The 20,362-nt window shown below is 32.1% G+C and overlaps 1 protein-coding gene across 3 annotated transcripts in view; it reads left to right on the top strand.

The window, feature by feature from the left end:
- Positions 1-20,362, top strand: part of PPIP5K2 (diphosphoinositol pentakisphosphate kinase 2) — a 68,683-nt gene that overhangs the window by 42,591 nt on the left and 5,730 nt on the right. The window contains exons 23-31 of one of the 3 annotated variants that reach the window (XM_037530100.2): positions 385-492; positions 582-698; positions 4,117-4,281; positions 6,514-6,687; positions 7,967-8,039; positions 9,665-9,784; positions 10,668-10,730; positions 14,083-14,223; positions 18,661-18,786. In XM_037530100.2, coding sequence (XP_037385997.1) covers positions 385-492; positions 582-698; positions 4,117-4,281; positions 6,514-6,687; positions 7,967-8,039; positions 9,665-9,784; positions 10,668-10,730; positions 14,083-14,223; positions 18,661-18,786 — 1,087 coding nt within the window. The remainder of the gene's footprint in view (positions 1-384; positions 493-581; positions 699-4,116; positions 4,282-6,513; positions 6,688-7,966; positions 8,040-9,664; positions 9,785-10,667; positions 10,731-14,082; positions 14,224-18,660; positions 18,787-20,362) is intronic. The other 2 variants (XM_037530102.2, XM_037530107.2) reach the window with 2 other exon arrangements.

Below are 20,362 nucleotides of genomic sequence, written 5' to 3'. Positions count from 1 at the left end.
TGCTCTTAAGGATAGTATTCTGTGTTCTGTTTTTAAAACATGACACTATGTTAAGTTACTTTGGGACTTAGGATTAAAAACTTTTCCTTCAGACTTCAACATGAGTAAAATATTTCAAAAGATTCTTTATTTTTTATAAACTATTTTTTAAACGTTACCAGTAGAGTTGAGTACTGTGGATAAATGATTTTCAAAAAAAATTAACTTAAATTTATGTAATTTATTGACACTTAAATATAATTGAGTTATTCGAAAGGATAGTACATGTATTCACCTTGCTTGTTTGATATCACGACCATCATGAAACAAAGCAGCTAAACTGCCATAATGAAAATAAAGTGACTTTCAAATAGTGCATATACTTACTATATAACTTTTGTTCAGGAGTCAAAGGATGAGCAGTGGAAACGAGCCATGGATTATTTAAATGTTGTCAATGAACTCAACTACATGACTCAGATTGTTATCATGCTTTATGAGGATCCTAACAAGGTAACTGAGTCCTTGATGTTTTTGTTACCAGAGGTAAATAAATATCTTGAACTTCCTCATTTTGAAAAATGTTCTATAATGTTTTTTAGGATCTTTCTTCAGAGGAGCGCTTTCATGTTGAATTACACTTTAGTCCAGGAGCCAAAGGATGTGAAGAAGATAAAAATTTACCATCTGGTTATGGATATAGGCCAGCTTCAAGAGAGGTAATAAAGATAAAACTCTTCAGTGACTGGATACTATAGTTAATAGATTTTCATGAGCTTTCTGTGAGAATTTTTATTGTGTGTTATAATTATCTCAACTATTAACTAGCAAGATAGTTTAAAAATTTTAAGTTTGATTGGAAACGACATGATCTCCATACATGTCAGAATACTTACTCTTTTTGTCTTATTTAGAATTTTTTGCATATAAGCCCAGTGTTTAGAATGGATAACAATATAGTTTTTGGTTTTGGTATTGTTTTCTTGAGAACTAGTTCATATTAAACCCTGTACTAAGGATGTGACATGATTTGCTGTGTTTTGATCCTTAAAATAACCTAACAAAATTAAATATGTACTCAGTTTGAAACTTTTTTACTAAATTATAATACATATTGATAACAGTACCTAAATCATAAGGTATACCTTCATGACCTTCCATAAAATGAACAGTCTTACGTTATAAAACCATCAGCTCAAGTATAGGTGGAACAGTACCATGATTCCAGAAGACCTAATTGTTCCTCTCCCTAAACACTGCCTCACTCTGTTTTCCCAAAAATACCTACAGTCATGATTTCTAGCACCATAGTATGTATAATTTGTCTATTTTTGAACTTTATATGAATGAAATCACAAAATAAAAGTTTGTTTTGGATGGGGAGTAGATTTAACTTCTTTCATTATGTTTGTAAGATTGAACCATTCGGTTCTGCATTTCATTGCCATGTAGGATTCCATTAAACAATCAAAGTTCAGGTTATTAATCTGTTCCACTTTGATGATCATATGATTTGTTATTGCAAGCTATGAAGATGGATGCTTTTTATGAACATTCTTGTACATATTTTGGTGAATATATGTACACATTTATTTTGGATATACATCTTGGAGTAAAATCACCAAGTCACAGGTTATGTATAAGTTCAGCTTCAAAAGATAGAGTCAAGTTGTTTTCTAAAGATAGTGCTATATCTTTCTCAGCACATAATGTGGTTGGTGTTTTTAAATAGCTATTTTCGGAAGGGTATATAGTGATAATCTCCTTGTGATTAAATTTGCTTTCTCCTCAAGATCAGTAAGAATTAACACCTTTCATATATTCATTTAGATTAGCATATACTATTTATGCACCTCTGGACATGCTTTCTTTATGGAATGCCTATTCAAGGCTTTTGACCTTGAAGGAAATTGTCTGTTTTTTTCCTGCCGATTTGTAGTAGTTTCTTTCTGTGTTTTGGATTTAAGTTCTTCATCATTTATTTGAAAATAACTTTTTCCACTCCATAACTTCCCTTTCACTCTCTTACTGATATTTTTTGATTAAAAGAAGTGCTCAATATTAGTGAAGTCCAAGTTACCCATCTTTTCCTTTAGGTTAGTGTTTTGGTATCATTTAAAAAAATCTGTTTTTATTGCTTACTAGACAATGTAATAAGCATTTAAAACACTTCAATATTTTAAGTCCCTACCTCACCGTGTACATTGTTATTGTCATGTATTTTAATATGTAATTTAGCAAATGTATTTTAAATCCCACAGATCGTTATTATTGTTTATAATCAATATTCATTTAGACTTAGAATATTATAATGTTTTATAATATTGATTGTGTTGGAACAGTGTCCTCTTAGAACATATTATCATGTTTTCTTAGTGAAATAAGCATGTGTATTAGAGCCTGTGTTCCAGGTCAGTTTAGGTCTTTCTACACACTTGGCATTCCCATTGTTATTTATCTATTCCTTCTTGCATCTCTTCTTTCATCTAGTATCATTTTCCTTTCTTCTTTAATCTACAGAAATTGACCTTTTTGGATATGGTATTTGAAATGTATAGTCCAGTTTTGTTATTCTTTTCCAATTAGCTAATCCTAGCACCACATATTGAACAGTCACATCCTTTCCCTACTATATATGATAACACTTCTTATGCTGTGGACATTTATTGTGTCCATATACTGGTAGGCTTGTTTCCCAACTTCGTAATGTTCCATTCATCTGTCTGTCTCTCTCTACCAATAACAGTCTTAATTTTAACTGTACAATATTGATGTCTGGTAGTAGAAGTTCTCTACCTTTTTGAGCTTCAAGATTAACTTAAATATCTCAAGCTTCATGCATTGTTATAATTCTTTTGTGATATTCCAAAGGGAAATTTTTTTACTTTTCTTGAGATTGCATTAAATCTGCAGATCAATTTTGAGAGAAGTAACACTTTGATAGCACTGATTCTTGTAGTCAAAGGAGTTGCTATCTCTCTGAATTTATTTAGCTATTCTTTATGTCTTGTACCTTTTCTGCCAGATTAATTTCTAAGTTCTTTGTAATTTCTTATGCTATTCTGATTTTTTTCAATTCCACTTCTGTTATTGTCATACTGATTTTTAACTCATTTTTAAATTACTTATATTTAGCAACCTTACCATCTATTGTTATTTATTCTAATAGTTTATCTAGACTCATTTCATTTTCTGTGTTTGGTATTATCATCTCTGAATGACAACAATTGTCCAGAAATAAGTTCAATAGATTTAGAGTATGTGGACACTTTTATCTTTTAATCACTTATTATTAACTGTGATGATTATTTAATGTTTTTACCTTATGTGGTTAAAGGCATTTATTTTCTATACCTCTTAGTTTGATGAGGGTTTTATGTACTTCTGTTTGGCTTCTTTTGGCTAGTATGATATATGTGAGGTTTCTTGTGTAATTATATTTAGTTTCAGTTTGCTCCTTCTTACTGCTTTAAAATAAATGTTTTTAAAATATATGTGTTTTACTTTTTAACTATGCTGCAATTTTCCCACTCTATTGTAGTTGCATATAAAGTGTAATTTTTTTTTAGCTTGTCTGACTTCTATATTGTACTATGAGATGCTTGCAATTTGATACAGTATCTTATTCATTTTGTCCTGTATCACTTGCTCAGTATCATTTTGTCCTTGTATCACTGGCTCAGTATTTAATGCATCACTGAATGATAGTTACTGATACAATCATCACATTTATTGGAAATATTTATGAAATCCTTTCAAATTTATAAATTCAGATATTGTTTTAATTGTGATCAGGTTGATGCCATTCCTGTGTAATGAAACTGATCTCAGTTCTTTCTTATTGTCATTTATTGTTATTGTTTATTTGGGTATTTTATGAAATTTACTTAAGCACTTGGTTTTACCTGGCTTTTTGCTGTTATTTTTGTTTAATTTTCCACAGTGGATTTCTTGAAGTCAGGGACTCTGTCAACTATCTCACAATACTAGCTGTTGTAAGAGTTCAATTAATATTAATTCAAGTAAACAACCTTGTATACTTACTGAAAATGACAGCACTAATTTGTGGTTTAATTAGTTTATTGCAAGAGATTTTTATTTTTCCTGAATTATATATACTGTTATATTTGTCCACAGAATGAAGGTAGGAGATCTAAATTTGATAATGAGGATGAACCACATACTTCTAAAAAAGATGAGCCTGATCGAGCTGTGATACTGTTCAAACCTATGGTATCAGAGCCAATTCATATACACAGGAAATCTCCGCTTCCACGATCTAGGAAGATGGCTACAAATGAAGTAAGGATATGTGTCAGACCATGTTTTCATAAATTGAACTAACTATATTTTAATAAGACAGAAAAGAAAATACAGCTTTAATTATGGAACTTGGGAACCTAACAGATTTTGTCAACTGTCTAATTTTCAAATTTCAAAAACATGGAGGTAATTAGAAAATATAACAAAGGCCTTTCTAAGAACTTGATAAAACCAATCCATTTTTTTGTCTTGTCACTTTAGGTTATTCTTAAAGTCTGATTTAATGGGTTAGGAATAATTCTTGGTTTAAAGTAGGAAGATATTTCTAAAGATGCTTCATCAATGACTGATTCCAGTGATTGCAGATTAAGATATGAAACCATGAAATGTTAGCTTGATTCCAAAAATTAGCATAGGAATCTGAAAATTCGATGATATAGTTGAAGTTTTACCTTTTTATTAAATTTGTAATTAAATAATTTAGAATTATGCTCACTAATAGAATTGCAAATTTAAGTAGATACTGAAAGAACATTTAAAAGGGATGATCAATACTTGGAATGAAACTTTTCAAGTAAATCTTTAATATCTGTGTGTATTTAAATATTTTTATTTGGAGTCTCTTTGTAATAATTTTTCCAGCACTGATTGAAGTCAGTACATATAAATGTTTTCTAAATGCTCAAGTAAAAGTATAAGGCCAGATTTAACCTTTTAAACTTTAATATAGAACTAGCCATCAACTTTCAAGTAAAAAAGTATTTTTTGTTTACAACTAAATATGCCAAGTCTTAAGTTAGGTTGTTTTAGAATAACATGGCATATGAAAAAAAAAAATTATGCTCATTTCTGTAGCCCCAAATTGAACAAACTTCAGTACTTTAAGATTCTCAAATTTTAAATATGTGTGTATCCCAATTTGACAATTATGTTTAGGAAAAGTCCATTGACAAAATAGGTTGTTATAATTTTATATTGGAAATTGTATAGTAGTTACTGTTCCTGTGAATGTGATATTTTAAGTTAATTATAAAAGAGAATGATAAGTATTTATAGATTTGGGGATTATTCTATTAAAGATTGATTAAAATGAGTAATTGGGGTTATGTTCAGGTATCCTTAATTTCAGATAATTGGGAAATGACATATATTAATATAATGGAAACTACCACTTTGTGTGGGGCAGTGATTTTGATGTTGTTGGACAAAGCAGTCTGCAGTTAGTCAGATTGTTCAGAATTTCATCATTAAACCCTCTCCTGCTTTCCAAAAAAGCCTATAACACTCATACAGCAAAATGTTTTGTGTGTCTATTTTGCAATTCGCCTATTTTTATAAACTCTTCAACAAAATCACTGCCCTTTGTTGGCCCTTAAAACACAGAACAGATTTATAAATCTTTTTCTCATAAATAGTTGCTTTCAAGAGATTATTTCTATGCCATGCTAAACTTTTACTTCTACAAGGTAAATTATTCAAGTAAAACCTTGAAGACTTTTTCCAGCGTCCACCACCTCCATGGATATCAGAAGTTTGTACTTCCAAAAGACACACAGAGAAAAAGACTATTCTCTTCATTTTGTGCAAGTAGATTTTACTCTGTCCTCACTGTCTGAAACCTGAACATGCAAACATATAAAATAAGAATGTTTGCTGCATGTTTTGCTTACTGAACTCTATTAGTAATTTTTGGAGGGGGTAAACAAATAGATAACTTGAAAAGTGTAAGCAAGTATAATTTGGATCCGTCTTATGAGTCTGATTTTTTTTTTTTTTTAATATGTGGCAGAGAGATTTCCTTTTCTACATTATATACATTGAAAACTCTTTTAACTCTGTATGATTATTTAGTGCTTTGGGTTGAAAAGTGTGCCCAATATAGCATAAAACCTTTGATTATTTAAAATTAAGCAGAATACTTTAATATTTTAAAAATTGCTAAGCTAAAAAAATTGTTAAAATCTTTCCAATGTTAAGAGGGAAGGGACAACTATTAAGCAGTATAAATATCTTGTATGATTAAGATAGTAAGGTAATCCTCATAATTGTTACCATGTACAGTTAGATTTATGTTATGTTATTCCTATCAGTTTTCAAACACTGAAATTTGGCTCCCAAATTACTGTTTAATAGTTTTTTAAAAATTGATATGCAAATGCAAACAAACTGTATTTTTTTTTCTTTCTGATCATTTGGCTCTGTTGTATCTAACTTTGCATGCTCTGCTTTTTTTTTTTTTTTTTTTTTTTTTGCCCCCTTTCTCACTTCCAGGAAGAGAGCCCCCTGAGTGTGTCTAGCCCAGAGGGTACTGGTACCTGGCTGCATTATACCAGTGGTGTGGGTACTGGGCGTCGAAGACGCAGATCAGGGGAACAAATCACTTCTTCCCCTGTCTCCCCCAAATCATTGGCTTTCACATCCAGTATTTTTGGCTCATGGCAACAGGTTTTTACACTTTAATTCATTAAACATTTTTCCTCCCTGAATTCAGAGCAACAAACAGCTGTCTTTGAGGACATCTAATCCCTTATATTTTACATTAGAGTAAATCCTTCTGTTTTTTAATTTTGAATTCATTTTAAAGTGCTTGTGATGTCAGACATTATTTGAGGGACAGAAACCACTTACATTGCATGTTTTTATCATTTTTACTGGGAGGTTTTAAATATCCAGGACTTTAAAAATAATGAGTAAATTTTACCCTCCTGGAACTTTATTCCTCCTGGAATATTTTGTAAAAATAAAGAAATTTTTATTTGACTCAGTTATCCTTAAAAGTATTAAAGAAAAGAAAACCTAGATAATTTGATAATAAAAAAATTCATAACACCCCCCTGTATTTGAAAAAATGAGATTCCATTTGGAATTTGCTGAGAATGGGAACTTTTCAAAAAATATCCAAATTTTTGTGGCCCTGTGTTAATTAGCAGAATACATCTAATACTAATTGTTCTCTCCCTCCCATTATCTAGAAGTATCTTTAGGGATACATACAGTGTGGATTTTCTCAGTTGTGTAATATTTTAATGCTCTCTTTGAAATAAGAGGTGATGAGCATATATATGCCCATCAATAATTTGGGTCAAAATAAAATTACTTCAGAAGGACTTTCTGTGATGGCATTTGGAAACTTAAAATACTCTCTTTTTTTTTTTTTTTTTTAAATCATTGAAAGGTCTGCTCTTAAACATGACTTTTCGGAGAATTTCAGCAATTTCCTTTTGGAAATATAATGCATTTAATTATAGGAAAAGGGATTATGGTATCCATTAAGCTGTGACTATTAAAGGTTACTCTGATAAATCCCGTGCATGGATCAGTAATTGTATGGTGATCTCAACAGTCTCTGTCTGTCTTTTCTTTTGTTTGTGATTGTTTTTTCCCCCTTCAAATACAGGAGCTGTATAAGAGTGGGCATTTGCCTTCTTTTAAGAGTGTGAAATTATATCAATCTATATTAATTATTTCTTTCCATCTGTCTTGTTTCATACATGATGTTTCATTCTGAATGCCTGCTTCGCACCACTTCATTGCAAGGACCTCATATGAAATGGACTCCCTTCAAAAGGGGATCTTGCATGATCTTTCATGTTTTATGTATTTCTACTAATATTTATCATACAGCTTATTAACCTTTGTCTGTCTGGAACAGGCTGCAAATGAAGTATGGACGTTTGGATTTATTTTACCATTTTATCTCATTTATTTTTCTTTCCTCATACAGGTTGTATCTGAAAATACTAATTATCTGCGAACACCAAGAACTCTTGTGGAACAGAAGCAGAACCCTACTCTAGGTATGTAGTCTAAAGAAACTTGTATTCCAAACCTTCTTGAGCACACTATTATATACATGTAAAACTTTTCAGTGGTGAAAGCATGACCAAATGCTATGCTTTAGTTTTTATTTAATATATATTAATTCATAAATTTTGAATTGTGCAACTCAAAATAGACAATAAAGTTGTAAGAAAATGGATAAGAAATAGTGTACGTTTTGTTTTTATAATCCTTTTGAATGCCCTCGATATAAACTACTTAGTCAAATTGTCAATGTTGCTTTTAATTTTGACTTCTGTATGTTGAAATGCAAACAAGTTTTGAAAAGGAAACTTTATTTTTTCCATTTAATTAAGATAAACATACACTAATGCATATAAGAAAGAATCATCTGCTTTTCTGATCAAAAAATATATTTTTATAAATAAACCCTATGTGGGCATATATTCCTTTTGAGCATCTTTTCTGAAAAATCAAAACACAGTGGCAGTTATACTCTACATTTACCTATAGAACAACGTAGGTTCTTTGCTAACATTCAACCAAAGCAACATTGAAAAGGCCCTTTCTAAACTTACTTGGACTTATGTTCATTGTTGATACAATGTGTGAGGTAATGGCATTTTATTATTGTCTAAATAAGTTCAATAAATCACATACAAATTTCAATAATTTATGTACTATGAATTCTATACTAAATACTTGAATTGTCCATGGATACCTGCATACTTAAAGATCTTTCTTTAGTTGAGCATATATAGCCTTTGTTGGTACCTTTTCATGTTCCCATAGTCTCTTGCCAAAAATATCCATATGTGTTATATGTAATATGCATGTATTATATATAAAATGTATTATATATAAAATGTATTTTATACCACACATACACACTATCCCTTCCGTTTGGTGGACCATAATGTATTTAATAGAAATTTATTTAATCCTCACCTAGTGGTAAGAGTTTTACTTGTATATAAAAACTTTTGCTACAAATTACACATGAGTTTATACTATCTGTGTTTCATTTGCTGATAACGGATTTTATTGGGGTCTTATTAAGATCTTAAGTCATTTAAGTATTAGAATTTAAAGTGATTTAGGCCTCAATGACCTAAAAGGAATTGTTTTCTCCTGGTCTTCTCACAAATAAGTAAGCTTTGATTTACTTTATTTCATAATAAAGTAATAACATATTGATAGTTATTAATTCAGGGGCATTAGGAATGATACACATTTACAGACATACGTTCAAAAATATTGATTTAATATGGCTTAATGTATGCTCACAGACTTTTTTTTATATGGCTGTCTAATGCAAATTGGTTGACAGAATCCCTTATCATCTTAAATTCATTTTCATGGTAGTCTTTTTAATAGTTTTAATATATATGTCTAGTTACTGTTTAGGCATAATATTTTCCTCCAAGACAGTATTTTTTTCCAGTGTTAAATACCCCCGGTTGTACATATGATAAATGGTGGTGATGATTATATTAAAGTTGACTTTACAAGCTTATTGTGAGTCTGTTCAAGATACTACCAAGTATGTTTGGTAAGAATCATGTTATTGCATGCTGCATGAATTCCCAATGTGAATGGAAGAACACCCGTTGTTGTATGTATTTTCTCTAACTCCCATCAGGGTCTCACTGTGCGGGCCTGTTTAGCACCTCGGTGCTCGGGGGTTCTTCAAGCGCACCTAACCTACAGGATTATGCTCGTACTCATCGTAAAAAGCTGACCTCTTCTGGCTGCATAGATGGTATGTGCACACATGCACACACAGACTCACACCTACACTCATGCACACACCCATGAGCACACAGTATTTCTCAAAGGCAAATCTAATCACTCACTGACTCAAGTGGATTCCTTGTACCCTTTGCCTAAATGACTATTAGTGTTGTGTTATACCCAGGTTGGATCCATGTTTCATCAAACAGCATTTAGAGTAGATTTATATTACTTGTTCAATGAGGATTTTGTTGAAATAATGAAATTTAGAACTGCATCGTGTGTATTCTTCTTCTAGATAATGAGCCATACTATAAAGAATAAAACTTTATTCGATCTTTAAAACTTTTGTTCATTGTTAACCCTTATTTTACTTACTGATATTGATTTAAGTGAAGTGAACAGAATGTTTATAAGTAGAAGAAAATACCGTGTTGGTGATATTTTTACAAAAGTGAACAGAAGATGAGAGTATTTTAGGATCCCTAATTGAAGGCGATCCTTTCTATTGTTAATATACCGAGTTTTTAATATTCAGAATGTCTTCAGGGGCTCATGGAAGCGTGCTCCTTTTGTTGACAGAGTATTTATTAGCCCTTTCAGGATTAGCCTCATTTAAAACTTTTTCTCATATCTCTACAGATTTACTTTAGTCGGTAAAACATAGATTTACCTGATTGCCAGCTCATTCTGCTTCTCTTTCTTTTGTATATTTCATCAACATTTTGCCTTTATCATCAAGCCATATCAGTTATTTTAACTAGTATTTGGCTTATTACCTTCTCTCTTTGTGCCTTCTGCATGTCACCTAATTCTAACTTCCTTTTATATTTGTTTTTCCCCTCTTTTTTTAAGTGTTCTTCTTTTGGTAGCTGTTGTGAATTTCAGGTACCTGTTTTTCTCTTTCTCAGACGCCACACGCGGTTCTGCTGTTAAAAGGTTTTCTATCTCATTTGCTCGACACCCAACCAATGGTACGTTTTGCTTTTATTTTAAAAGATACTCCCCTGCTTCATCCTTTTTTATTTTTCTTTTATTTCAAAATGTGGGGTATGCAGTATCATTCAGTTCTGTGCCCTTAATTTTGGTTGGCATACAGTTCCAACTTAATTGTTCTGCCGAAGTATTGATACTGTCTAGCTCCTTCTTCTCACCTGTAATTTACACAATAACTTAATACTACTCATCAAACTTATAAATGAACACAATGATGAGTTTTAATTATAATTAAAAACTGTAAATTCCTTGTAATTTCTCAAGTGATCAGTCTACAAATATTTTAAAATTACAGCAAGTCTTTAGTTTCTTCGTTATTCTTGGTGATTTTTTTTCCTGCTTGATTCCTTTTCTGATCACATGGTTTTTTATGGAGCATTTAACAATAATATAGAGGCACACTTGTCAAATAGCAAAATGAGATGTGTCTTTTAAAAAGTTCTTGGCAACCAAGGGTTGTAGGTTTCACTGTGTAATATCATTCATCCCTGACTTTTTCTAAACCTCACATGGTCGGTAACACTCTGAAAACTTCATTTAGCATTCCAGCATTCTCCTAGTCCATGTGGCATTTTTTGTTAAAATTTGGGTAACTCCTCATAGGAAGAAGACTAAGGTAAAATCTAGAAAGTCATAATCAATCTAGTTCACTCATTGAGGCTGATGTTTGTGGCCATTATTTATAAATTGAATTGTACTATTACAGCTTTCTCTCACAGAGTGTGTTCTTGTTGGACAAGAGCAAGTATTTACTGATCATTTAAAAATAGTTCATGACCAAAGAATTTATAAGAAAACATTTTTTTTGCTTTTATTCAAAATGAAGATATTTTATCCTTATAACTTTTTCTTTTTAATTGCAAACAAGTCTTTCAAACAATCAGGTTTTTCAAAAACCTTTATCAGACTAAAGATCTAAACACCAGTGTTTAATTGTTCTCCCACTTCCAGATCCTTTAATAGCAAACCTAAATAAAAATGCACTAACACTTCTTGAAGGTGTCATAAGAAGAGCTCATCCTCAACAACAAGTGAAAGATTTAGCCTTAAAGCTTAATGTGCTTTTCCCTCAGTAGCTGTTTTTCTTTGAAGAAAAAGATCCTTATTTGATACAGCTGCAGCTTCTAAAACCAAAGTTGAAAGAGAAATGGAAGTCTCTAGATTAGAAGATTCCTTTTAGGTTTAAGACAGACTAATTTTTATACAAAATGCTTTTGTATGTATAGCCAGTTAGTATAAGTTTTTAATAAAATAAATCTGTGTTTAATGGAGATTTTAAAAAGACATTTATTCCATTTAACAGAGAATAGAGTAATTTTATATTTCTTTGGTTTAAGCTTTGAAAAAATAAATGTATTTTTCACGTACTGTGCAACTTAATGCACTTAAAATACGTTTCTTTCAACACTGGATATATTTCTTTGGGGTTTTCAAAATTTCTTTTTTCTTTTTTGATACTGTGTTGTCTTATCTGTCCTATGAATTGTCATTTGACCCTTTCACTTTTTATTTCTCCTAACTTTCATGTTATTTTCACCTTAACACATATCTTGGACTTATCCCTGCCTTCATCTTTAGTTCAAGGAACATGGTGAAACAAGTATCTTCTGACAGTGCTTTACCTTATTTTCTGGGCCTCTGTGCAGAACACCCACACCTCTATAGGTGCTGGTCCATTTCCTCTGTGGAATTTCTAGGCTCCAGTGGTATGTTTTTCTAGCTCCTGAACATGACAGCAGGGTGGCTTTTTAAATTGCTGTGCTAACCCTTTCATTGTGCATTAAAGAGAACAGTTACTAAAGATAAATAAAAAAAGCTGTAGCCCAGAGGAACTTGATTGTATGTCATTTGTCTGCCATGAAATCTTAACAGACAAATACAAGAAAATAATTGTTACAAATGACTTATAAACATTCTGAGGAAAGGATGTTAAGTTTAGTGTAATGCAAAGAAAGGGTTTGCGCTTATTTGCATGAATCTTGTACTTCAAATAATTATAATTATTGTATAAGCCTGATTTCTTTAGTGCTTAACTTAGGTGCTTTAGCTGCTGTTATGGTTTTATGGTTTTATTGTTTTGGTTTTTTTTAAGCATTTGAAATATTCTGTCATTCTTTGGTTTGCTCCTGAAAATCAGATCTAACAGTTTTATAAAAACATTTGGTATTTTCATAGGAAGATTAGGTTCTCTTTTAAACAAAGTTTTCCTATTTTGCCTAAAAATCAGGCAGTTCGTAGGTCACTATTTTCCCCCACAATTGAATACATCAAATAAGTACTTGATGTATTTAGTTCTTGTTGTATGTCATTTTATAAAATGAGCACATGCCTACTGAAGTAGAGTTTGCCATTTATTTGAGTTTAATAGTCACTTTTTAATTAACAATGTTAATCTTTATATGAAACTTTATGTATGAAACGTATTTCATTTGGAAGAATATTAGTTTGAATTTTTGAAAGAGTAAATACAGAAAGACTTGTTATTCTAATAGTGTATAAAAGCAATTTTAAAAGCCATTCAGTTGAAAAAGTTAAAATAAACAGGCAATTTTTATTTTAAAAAACAACTTTATCCTGTTTGTTTAAAAAAAAAAAACCTATGTTTAAATGCTTTTGTTTCATTGATGGTGTGAATACATAACTGCATGGTTTGTTTCATGAAATTTTTGTATTTCTGTGCCATTGTTGAATGCAGATGTATTTGTATTCTGTATTGTGTTTTACTTGGCCTGACTACTCAGGTGACAGCTTCCAACAATAGAATTATTATGTTAATTCTTAAAGGTATGTGAAATATGTTTTAGGGTTTTAATTCCAGCGTAAATGAATGAATGTTGTTTGGGGTAACTGAGTATAGTTGGCCTCGGTATAAGTAGGAAAGTATTTAAAATTACTCTTCACAGTTATTTACATAGTTGTTTTTCAGTAAATTACCTTTAGCATCCTGGCACCAGGGACACATCATGGCATCAGTTTAATCACCTATCAAATAATCCTGATTTAAAAAAAATAAATGCTGAAATATTATATTTTTGTCTATCCTGCTCCCGCCCCGATTTTTTCTTTATTATTTTTAGATTTTACCAAAATATAGAATGAAATTGTGTGCATGCTATACTATGTGATTACATTTAAATGAAATCTTTGTCACATCTTGTTCCAACCCCATATTGCATAGCATCTGGTGTCATGACTTCAGAATATTATGTGTTTGCATGTAATAGATTAAAAAGACCTAAACTTTCTAGTTCTAAACAATGGTCTTCCATTTTAATTAATTACATTTTTAAATGTCCAACTTTTCTTTTCATTTTGTTTTTTTCCCCCCAGGCTTTGAGTTGTATTCCATGGTGCCATCTATTTGTCCTCTAGAAACTCTTCACAATGCCCTGTCTTTAAAGCAGGTGGATGAATTTCTTGCTTCCATTGCTTCTCCATCAAATGAAGTTCCACGGAGGACTCCTGAAATTGGTAGGAAAATTTACCTTCATTTTTATTCATTTGATTGTTGGGGAGGAGATATTATCAAATATTAAAAAAAATATGAAACCATACAAATAATGGTAGTACATAAAATTTTAGAAGAGAAGGGGATATAAATGAACATTTGGATATTATTTGGACAATATTCAAGGTACTTCTTTTCTTGACTTCTCCCAAAATGCATTTAACTTACAAAATGGAAAAAAATCTAAGATCCAGCAATAGAAGTCAACAACATAATATAGAAATATGGTCATTTTGCCCACATTCCTATTATATGTTATTTTATAATGAACTTTAAAAAATTAATAAATTATGTCTACATTAATGCACACATGCCCATTCCCTCACCACTTTTGGTCAATAGTCATATTAATTCAGAAAATGCTGTTGGCTAAAGAGAACAAATTATGACAGTTTTTCAAATTGTGTGCTCCAGAAAATACACTAAAGAGATTAATCTGTGTGTGTAAAGAAAAGGGGTTCAATTGCCATGCTAAGTATATTTTGGAAATTATATGTTATATTGTACCATCCTTTGGAGAGATGTAGTTACATTAGCATATCTTGTAAGGGTCTTCTATATCCAGATATTCCAAAACTTTTTTTTAGAAAATACCTTTTAAACTTTAATTATATATTTTATACATAACTCCATAATATTATAATCTTGAAGGTAATCATCATAAAATTTTTAAGAAGATACTTCACATTTTTCTTTTCTGAGCTAAGTCTTTAAAATCCATGTATTTATAGTTATAATCTCCTTGTATTTCAGTTTACAACACTGTATCTGATTAAGAAGTATAGGTTCATACCTTTTCAGGTGTATTTTACCACACTACAGTCACCAAGATACTTTTCTGGTAATACAATTAAGCATACAGCAGTATCCTGTGGCATATCATTTTGGAAAATGTTCAGGGCTACCATTTTAAATGTGAGAAGTTAGCTGACTACCCATTTTCAACTATGTAAGATCCTTCACCATGTTGGAATTTCCAGTTTGAGATGTGTTAGTTTTGGAAGAGAATGTTCTACTTAGAGTTAAGAATCTTGCTAGTACTACTTATATCTTAGGAAAGTTCCAAACTTTCTATTATATCATTCTCCTGTTTTAAAGGAGAACGTTGTAAATATATTTCTCCCAAGAACAAAATCGGAGGTCTTGGAATGAAAGCCACTTTATGTCTTGTTATTATCTTCTTCCCTTTCCTGGGTTACCCCATTATTATTACTATAGAGAACTCAGTCCACAGTGTACTCTCTCCAGAGACGCCCCTTATATTTCTGCGGTACTATGGTCTTTCTTGTTTCTTCTACTTCTGTAATAGAGGCCAGCTTTCAATCATCAATGGTAATGGATAGGTATTTTGGTTGAGGTTCTAAAATATGTCACTTGGGGAGTGGTTTTGGGAAGTAGGGTTTAATTTCAAAATTTGCATGTGAATGTCTGATGCTGAGCATTGATGAGATTCCAAATGAAATCACTTCTCCAAGCTGTGTCAAAGTCAGGGATTTCAAGGATGTTTGTCTCCTTTAGATGATAGAATAGGCAAGATTACGCCTCAGAATGTAAGAGAAAACCTAAATAAATTCTCATTTACCCTTTTACGCCTCTTTATACTTTGTTTCACTGCTCCCTTGGGGCAGGAATTTGAAATATTAAAATAAAGATGAAAGAAAGATTCTACTGAGTGAATAAAAACTTAGGGGAAATAACAATGCTATTGAGAATTTAGAAGATGTAAAGTGAATGACTTAAAGATAATAACAACAGTGATGACATTTGTTTTGGAAAGAAAATCTTGGTGAAATATATACAAAAAGACGGGCCTCCCTGGTGGCGCAGCAGTTGAGCGCTGGGTTGCGATGCTGCCTGCGGCCTCTGCGGCGCCTGTTCGATCCCCGGCTGCTCCCCGGCCACCGGAGGAGGGTCCCACATGGCGCACAGACCTCTCCTGCCGCCCGCTGCTCCCCTCAGCAGTGTACTTCGGTCCTTCTGCCTGCTCTCCTCCCCGCTCTGGCTCTGGTGAATTCTGTCACCCTCCCGCACTTCTGACTACTGTACCCAGTGCATGTATAAACAAAACAAACAAACAAATAAATAAATAAAACATGCCTCTATAAAAAAAAAAGAAAGAAAGAAATATATACAAAAAGATAGTCTTTAAAGATCTGTTCTCTGGTGCTATAATATTATAATGACTTCATTTCTGTGGTTATTGAATTCATCAGAATGTATATACAATTAAGGTACATTAAATTCCTTTTTCCCTTCTAATTAGCTCGTCTCTGTTTCATGGCTGCAAGTTGTATACCCCGATCCCTTCAGCTTTTTCTTGAGTTCATGCCATTTCTTAATAAGGGAACTAGATGAAAAAGTAAAATTCACTGGTTAGTAGAATTGAATAAACTTTAGAGATGATCTAGTTCATTGGCCTTCAAACTATATTCCCAAGAACATTTGGACTTCTGCCAGTGGAATTTATATTCATTGAGTGAATCATCAACCATATAAGACACATTTTCCATAATTGGCCCACATATTGATTTTTCAGAGATACATTATTTATTGCTATCAGATTCATCCCCAAAATTAGCACAGATGGACTAATCTATTTTTATCTCCCTAAATCCTCTTGTTTAGGAACCCATATACTCATGTTGCCATTTTTCTCACTCTGGCCTATCTTTTCGAAAGGTCTGAGTATTTAAGAATTATCCCACTTTGCTTTTCTACCTCAGTTTCCTCACCTTGACTAGAAAATGACAATCCCATTCCTGAAGATAAATCTGAACTTGGTGCTATAGGATGACAATGTGATTTATTTAATTACTTATTATCTCATTATTTTATTCTGAATCACTACTTGTTTTTTTTTTTTTTTTTTGATAGAAAAACAATTTGGAACTCTTTGTTGTCTGTTTCCAGGCAATAAAACTATGCCATCAGCTCTCTGCCATCCCTTAAAAATTTAAGTTTCTATCAGGGAAGAATACAATTAAGTGTGCTGCTGTATTCTTATTGGTATTCCTCTGGTAAATACTGGTAAATGCTTGTTGTTTACAATATAAATAGAACAGTTATTTGACCAGGAGTACAAGAAAACTTTATTATAGGAAAGACAGTTTTACAGAATTTATTTTGTAGGCATTATCTATTTTCCCCTATTATATGTATTCATAGGACCACTCAATTTGTCATAAGAAAATTGTTAAAGTGAGACTTGGATGTAAGACATAAAACCATAAAGTACATAGAAGGAAAAAATACATAGGCACATTATCTTCTGCGATCTCTTTGTGTATTCATCTCCAATGGCAAAGAGAATATAAACAAATGGGATTACATCAAACTGAAAAGCTTCTGCACAGGGAAAGAAGCTATCGATAAAAAGAATCCCTCCTGAATGGGAGAAAATATTTGTGCATCAGACATCTGACAGGGGTTGATTCCCAAAATTTGCAAAGAAAAGAAAACAAACTAGCCAAGAAGTCATAAACTCAACAAAAAGAAAATAAAGAACCTAATGAAAAAATGAGAATTAAAGAAGCACTTCTCCAAAGAAGACATACAGATGGGCAACAAGCACAGGAAAACATGCTCATCGTCACTTATCACGGAAATGCAAATCAAAACCTCAATGAGATACCACCTCACACTTGTGAGAATGGCCTATATCAAAAAGACCAGAAACAGCAGGGGTTGATTTGGAAGGTACAGAGAAAAAGGAACCCTTGTACACTGTTGGTAGGAATGTAGACTGGTCCAGCCCGTGTGGAAGCAATGTGGAGGTTTCTCAATATAGTAATAGATCTACCATATGACATGACAATTACACTCATAGATATCTACCCAAAGAATGCAAAACACTAATTCTAAGGGATATATGTATTCCTATATTCACTAAAGCACTATTTACAATAACCACATTATGGAAACAACCTAAGTGCCCAAGGACAAATGAGTGGATTAGGAATATTTGGCATAAATACACAATAGATTACTAACTACTCAGCTATAAAAAAAGACAAACTTTTGCCATTTGGAATAACATGAGTGGAACTAGAGGAGACAATGCTAACAGAAATAAGTCAGGAGAAAGAAACACTGGGTGGTTTCACATATATGTGAAACAGAGAAAAACAGAACAGAGTCCAACAGAAGCAAACCAATAACAAATCCTAGAAATCTGACTAGAATTGAGGCTACCTGAGAAGGATAGAGAGCAGGTGATGGAGGGGCCCAGTGGACTATGGTGGGTGCCTTGGCATGGTTACGTACATTTGAAGAGTTATGATCCTATGCCTTTGAATCATATAGAGTTTGTAAAGCAAAGTTACCCCAATTAAAAAAGAAAATGTAAAGATAGACTTGCAGGATATTATTGAATTACCATGCATATTTACTTTGTTTTTCAGCCTCTGCAGCTTCCCGTACCAGTCCAGTAATGAGAAGAAAAGTATCTTTAAATACATACACACCTGCAAAGATCCTCCCAACGCCACCAACTACCTTAAAGTGTGCTAAAACAAGCAGTAAACCAGGTTAGGAGTGTGTGAATTTGTTAATTCTGTGTAGCAATTGGAGTAGTAATACTTTTTAAATGTAAAATCTGTTTTTAAGGAGGATCGTTATATTTCCTTACAGTGTAAAGAATAACCCTAAGGTTCGAAATCTTATTTCTGCCTATTGAAATATTTGTATTTTTTCCTCTGTTAATTACTCCCCTTACCTCCTCTTATCTATTATAAAGTATTTCATACTCATACTTTTGTCCAAATTAATTTATGAACTATTTTCTCTTCTTATGCTTTTCTATTTAGCCTAAGCATCATTTTAATCATTTTATATAAAGATTTTTTTCCTGTTTTGTTACAGCATTTAATCTCTCCATTCTTAGTGTGAATATAAGATTACTAAATTTAGCTACTTTTTATCAGCTTTTTTTCTTTTTTAACTTATTTGTATTGTTGATCATTCCAGAAATGTTCTCTAATCCTGATGTTCAATCAAAATATTATTCTATCTAGGTGTTTTTAATATTTCTCTGATTCTTCTACTTTTCTTGTTTTTGAGGTTTCTTCCTAACTTGCTATCCCAGACGGGCATTCACCTATGTTCATTTTTCTCTTAACCTACACCTTTTTTCTTCAAAGAATATTTGCATAGTTCCAAGGCTTTGGCTGTATCCTCATTGAAAATATCTGTATTCTTTTCTTCTTTTTAATGCTTTCATATATTTTTTGGTTAAAAGTTTATGCTGGGAAGTCAAAGGGACTTAGATTAGAATCTCAGCTCTGCCATTTATTAGTATATGAACTTGGGCAAGTTAACCCCTCTGATCCATGGTTTCATGGTCATAAAATCAGAGTAATAGTACTTCTTTCATAAGGCTATCTGAAATGAATACAACAGCATATATAAAGTACTTGGCACATGTACTAAACACTCATTAAATGTTAGCTGCTATTGTTGTCGTTACACCATAGCAAATATGTCCTCTGCCACTCCCCAAATAAATTCCCCTAGGACTCATGTCATTTCTTTGCTTTCTAAGATGTTCCCTCTCTTACTTCCTAATTTTCAAAGTCCAACCCAACCCCTCTATTGATGTTATATTATATGACTATCAAAAGAAGAATTCCAATGACTGTACTACTCATTTGTTCTACCTACCTGATCATAGCTCTCTCAGATTACTAGGACTTATAGGTCAGGGCCAGATTTGAACCTTGTACATTCATTTTTTAAAAAAAGATTTTATTTATTTTTGCGTAGAAGAACTGAGGTATAGGACACAGGTGAGGGGGTGAGAGGATTCACCAGAGACAGAGTTGGAGGGGAGCAGCAGGCAAGACAGGAGAGGTCTGCTGCTCCATGTGGGTTAGCTTCCTGGCCAGGGATCGAACTTAGGCTGCAGCGGTAATAGTGCTGAGACTTAACCCCTAGGCCACAAAGGGGGCCCTGAGACTTGTACATTCTAAATCTGTCCATGCAACTATAGAAAACTGAAAAAGTATCTTAAATTAAAATAATTAATTAAAATGAAAAAATTTAAAAAAAAATCCCATTTCCCCATAGTTTCAATAAGATACATTGTTAAATGATTAGAATTTTTAC

Source organism: Talpa occidentalis, unplaced genomic scaffold (assembly GCF_014898055.3).
Source record: "Talpa occidentalis isolate TD23 unplaced genomic scaffold, MPIMG_talOcc4v2.1 talOcc4.6, whole genome shotgun sequence".
Lineage (NCBI taxonomy): Eukaryota > Metazoa > Chordata > Mammalia > Eulipotyphla > Talpidae > Talpa > Talpa occidentalis.
The sequence above is the reverse complement of the archived record's forward strand: the minus strand, read 5'-3'. Positions and strand labels throughout refer to the sequence as shown.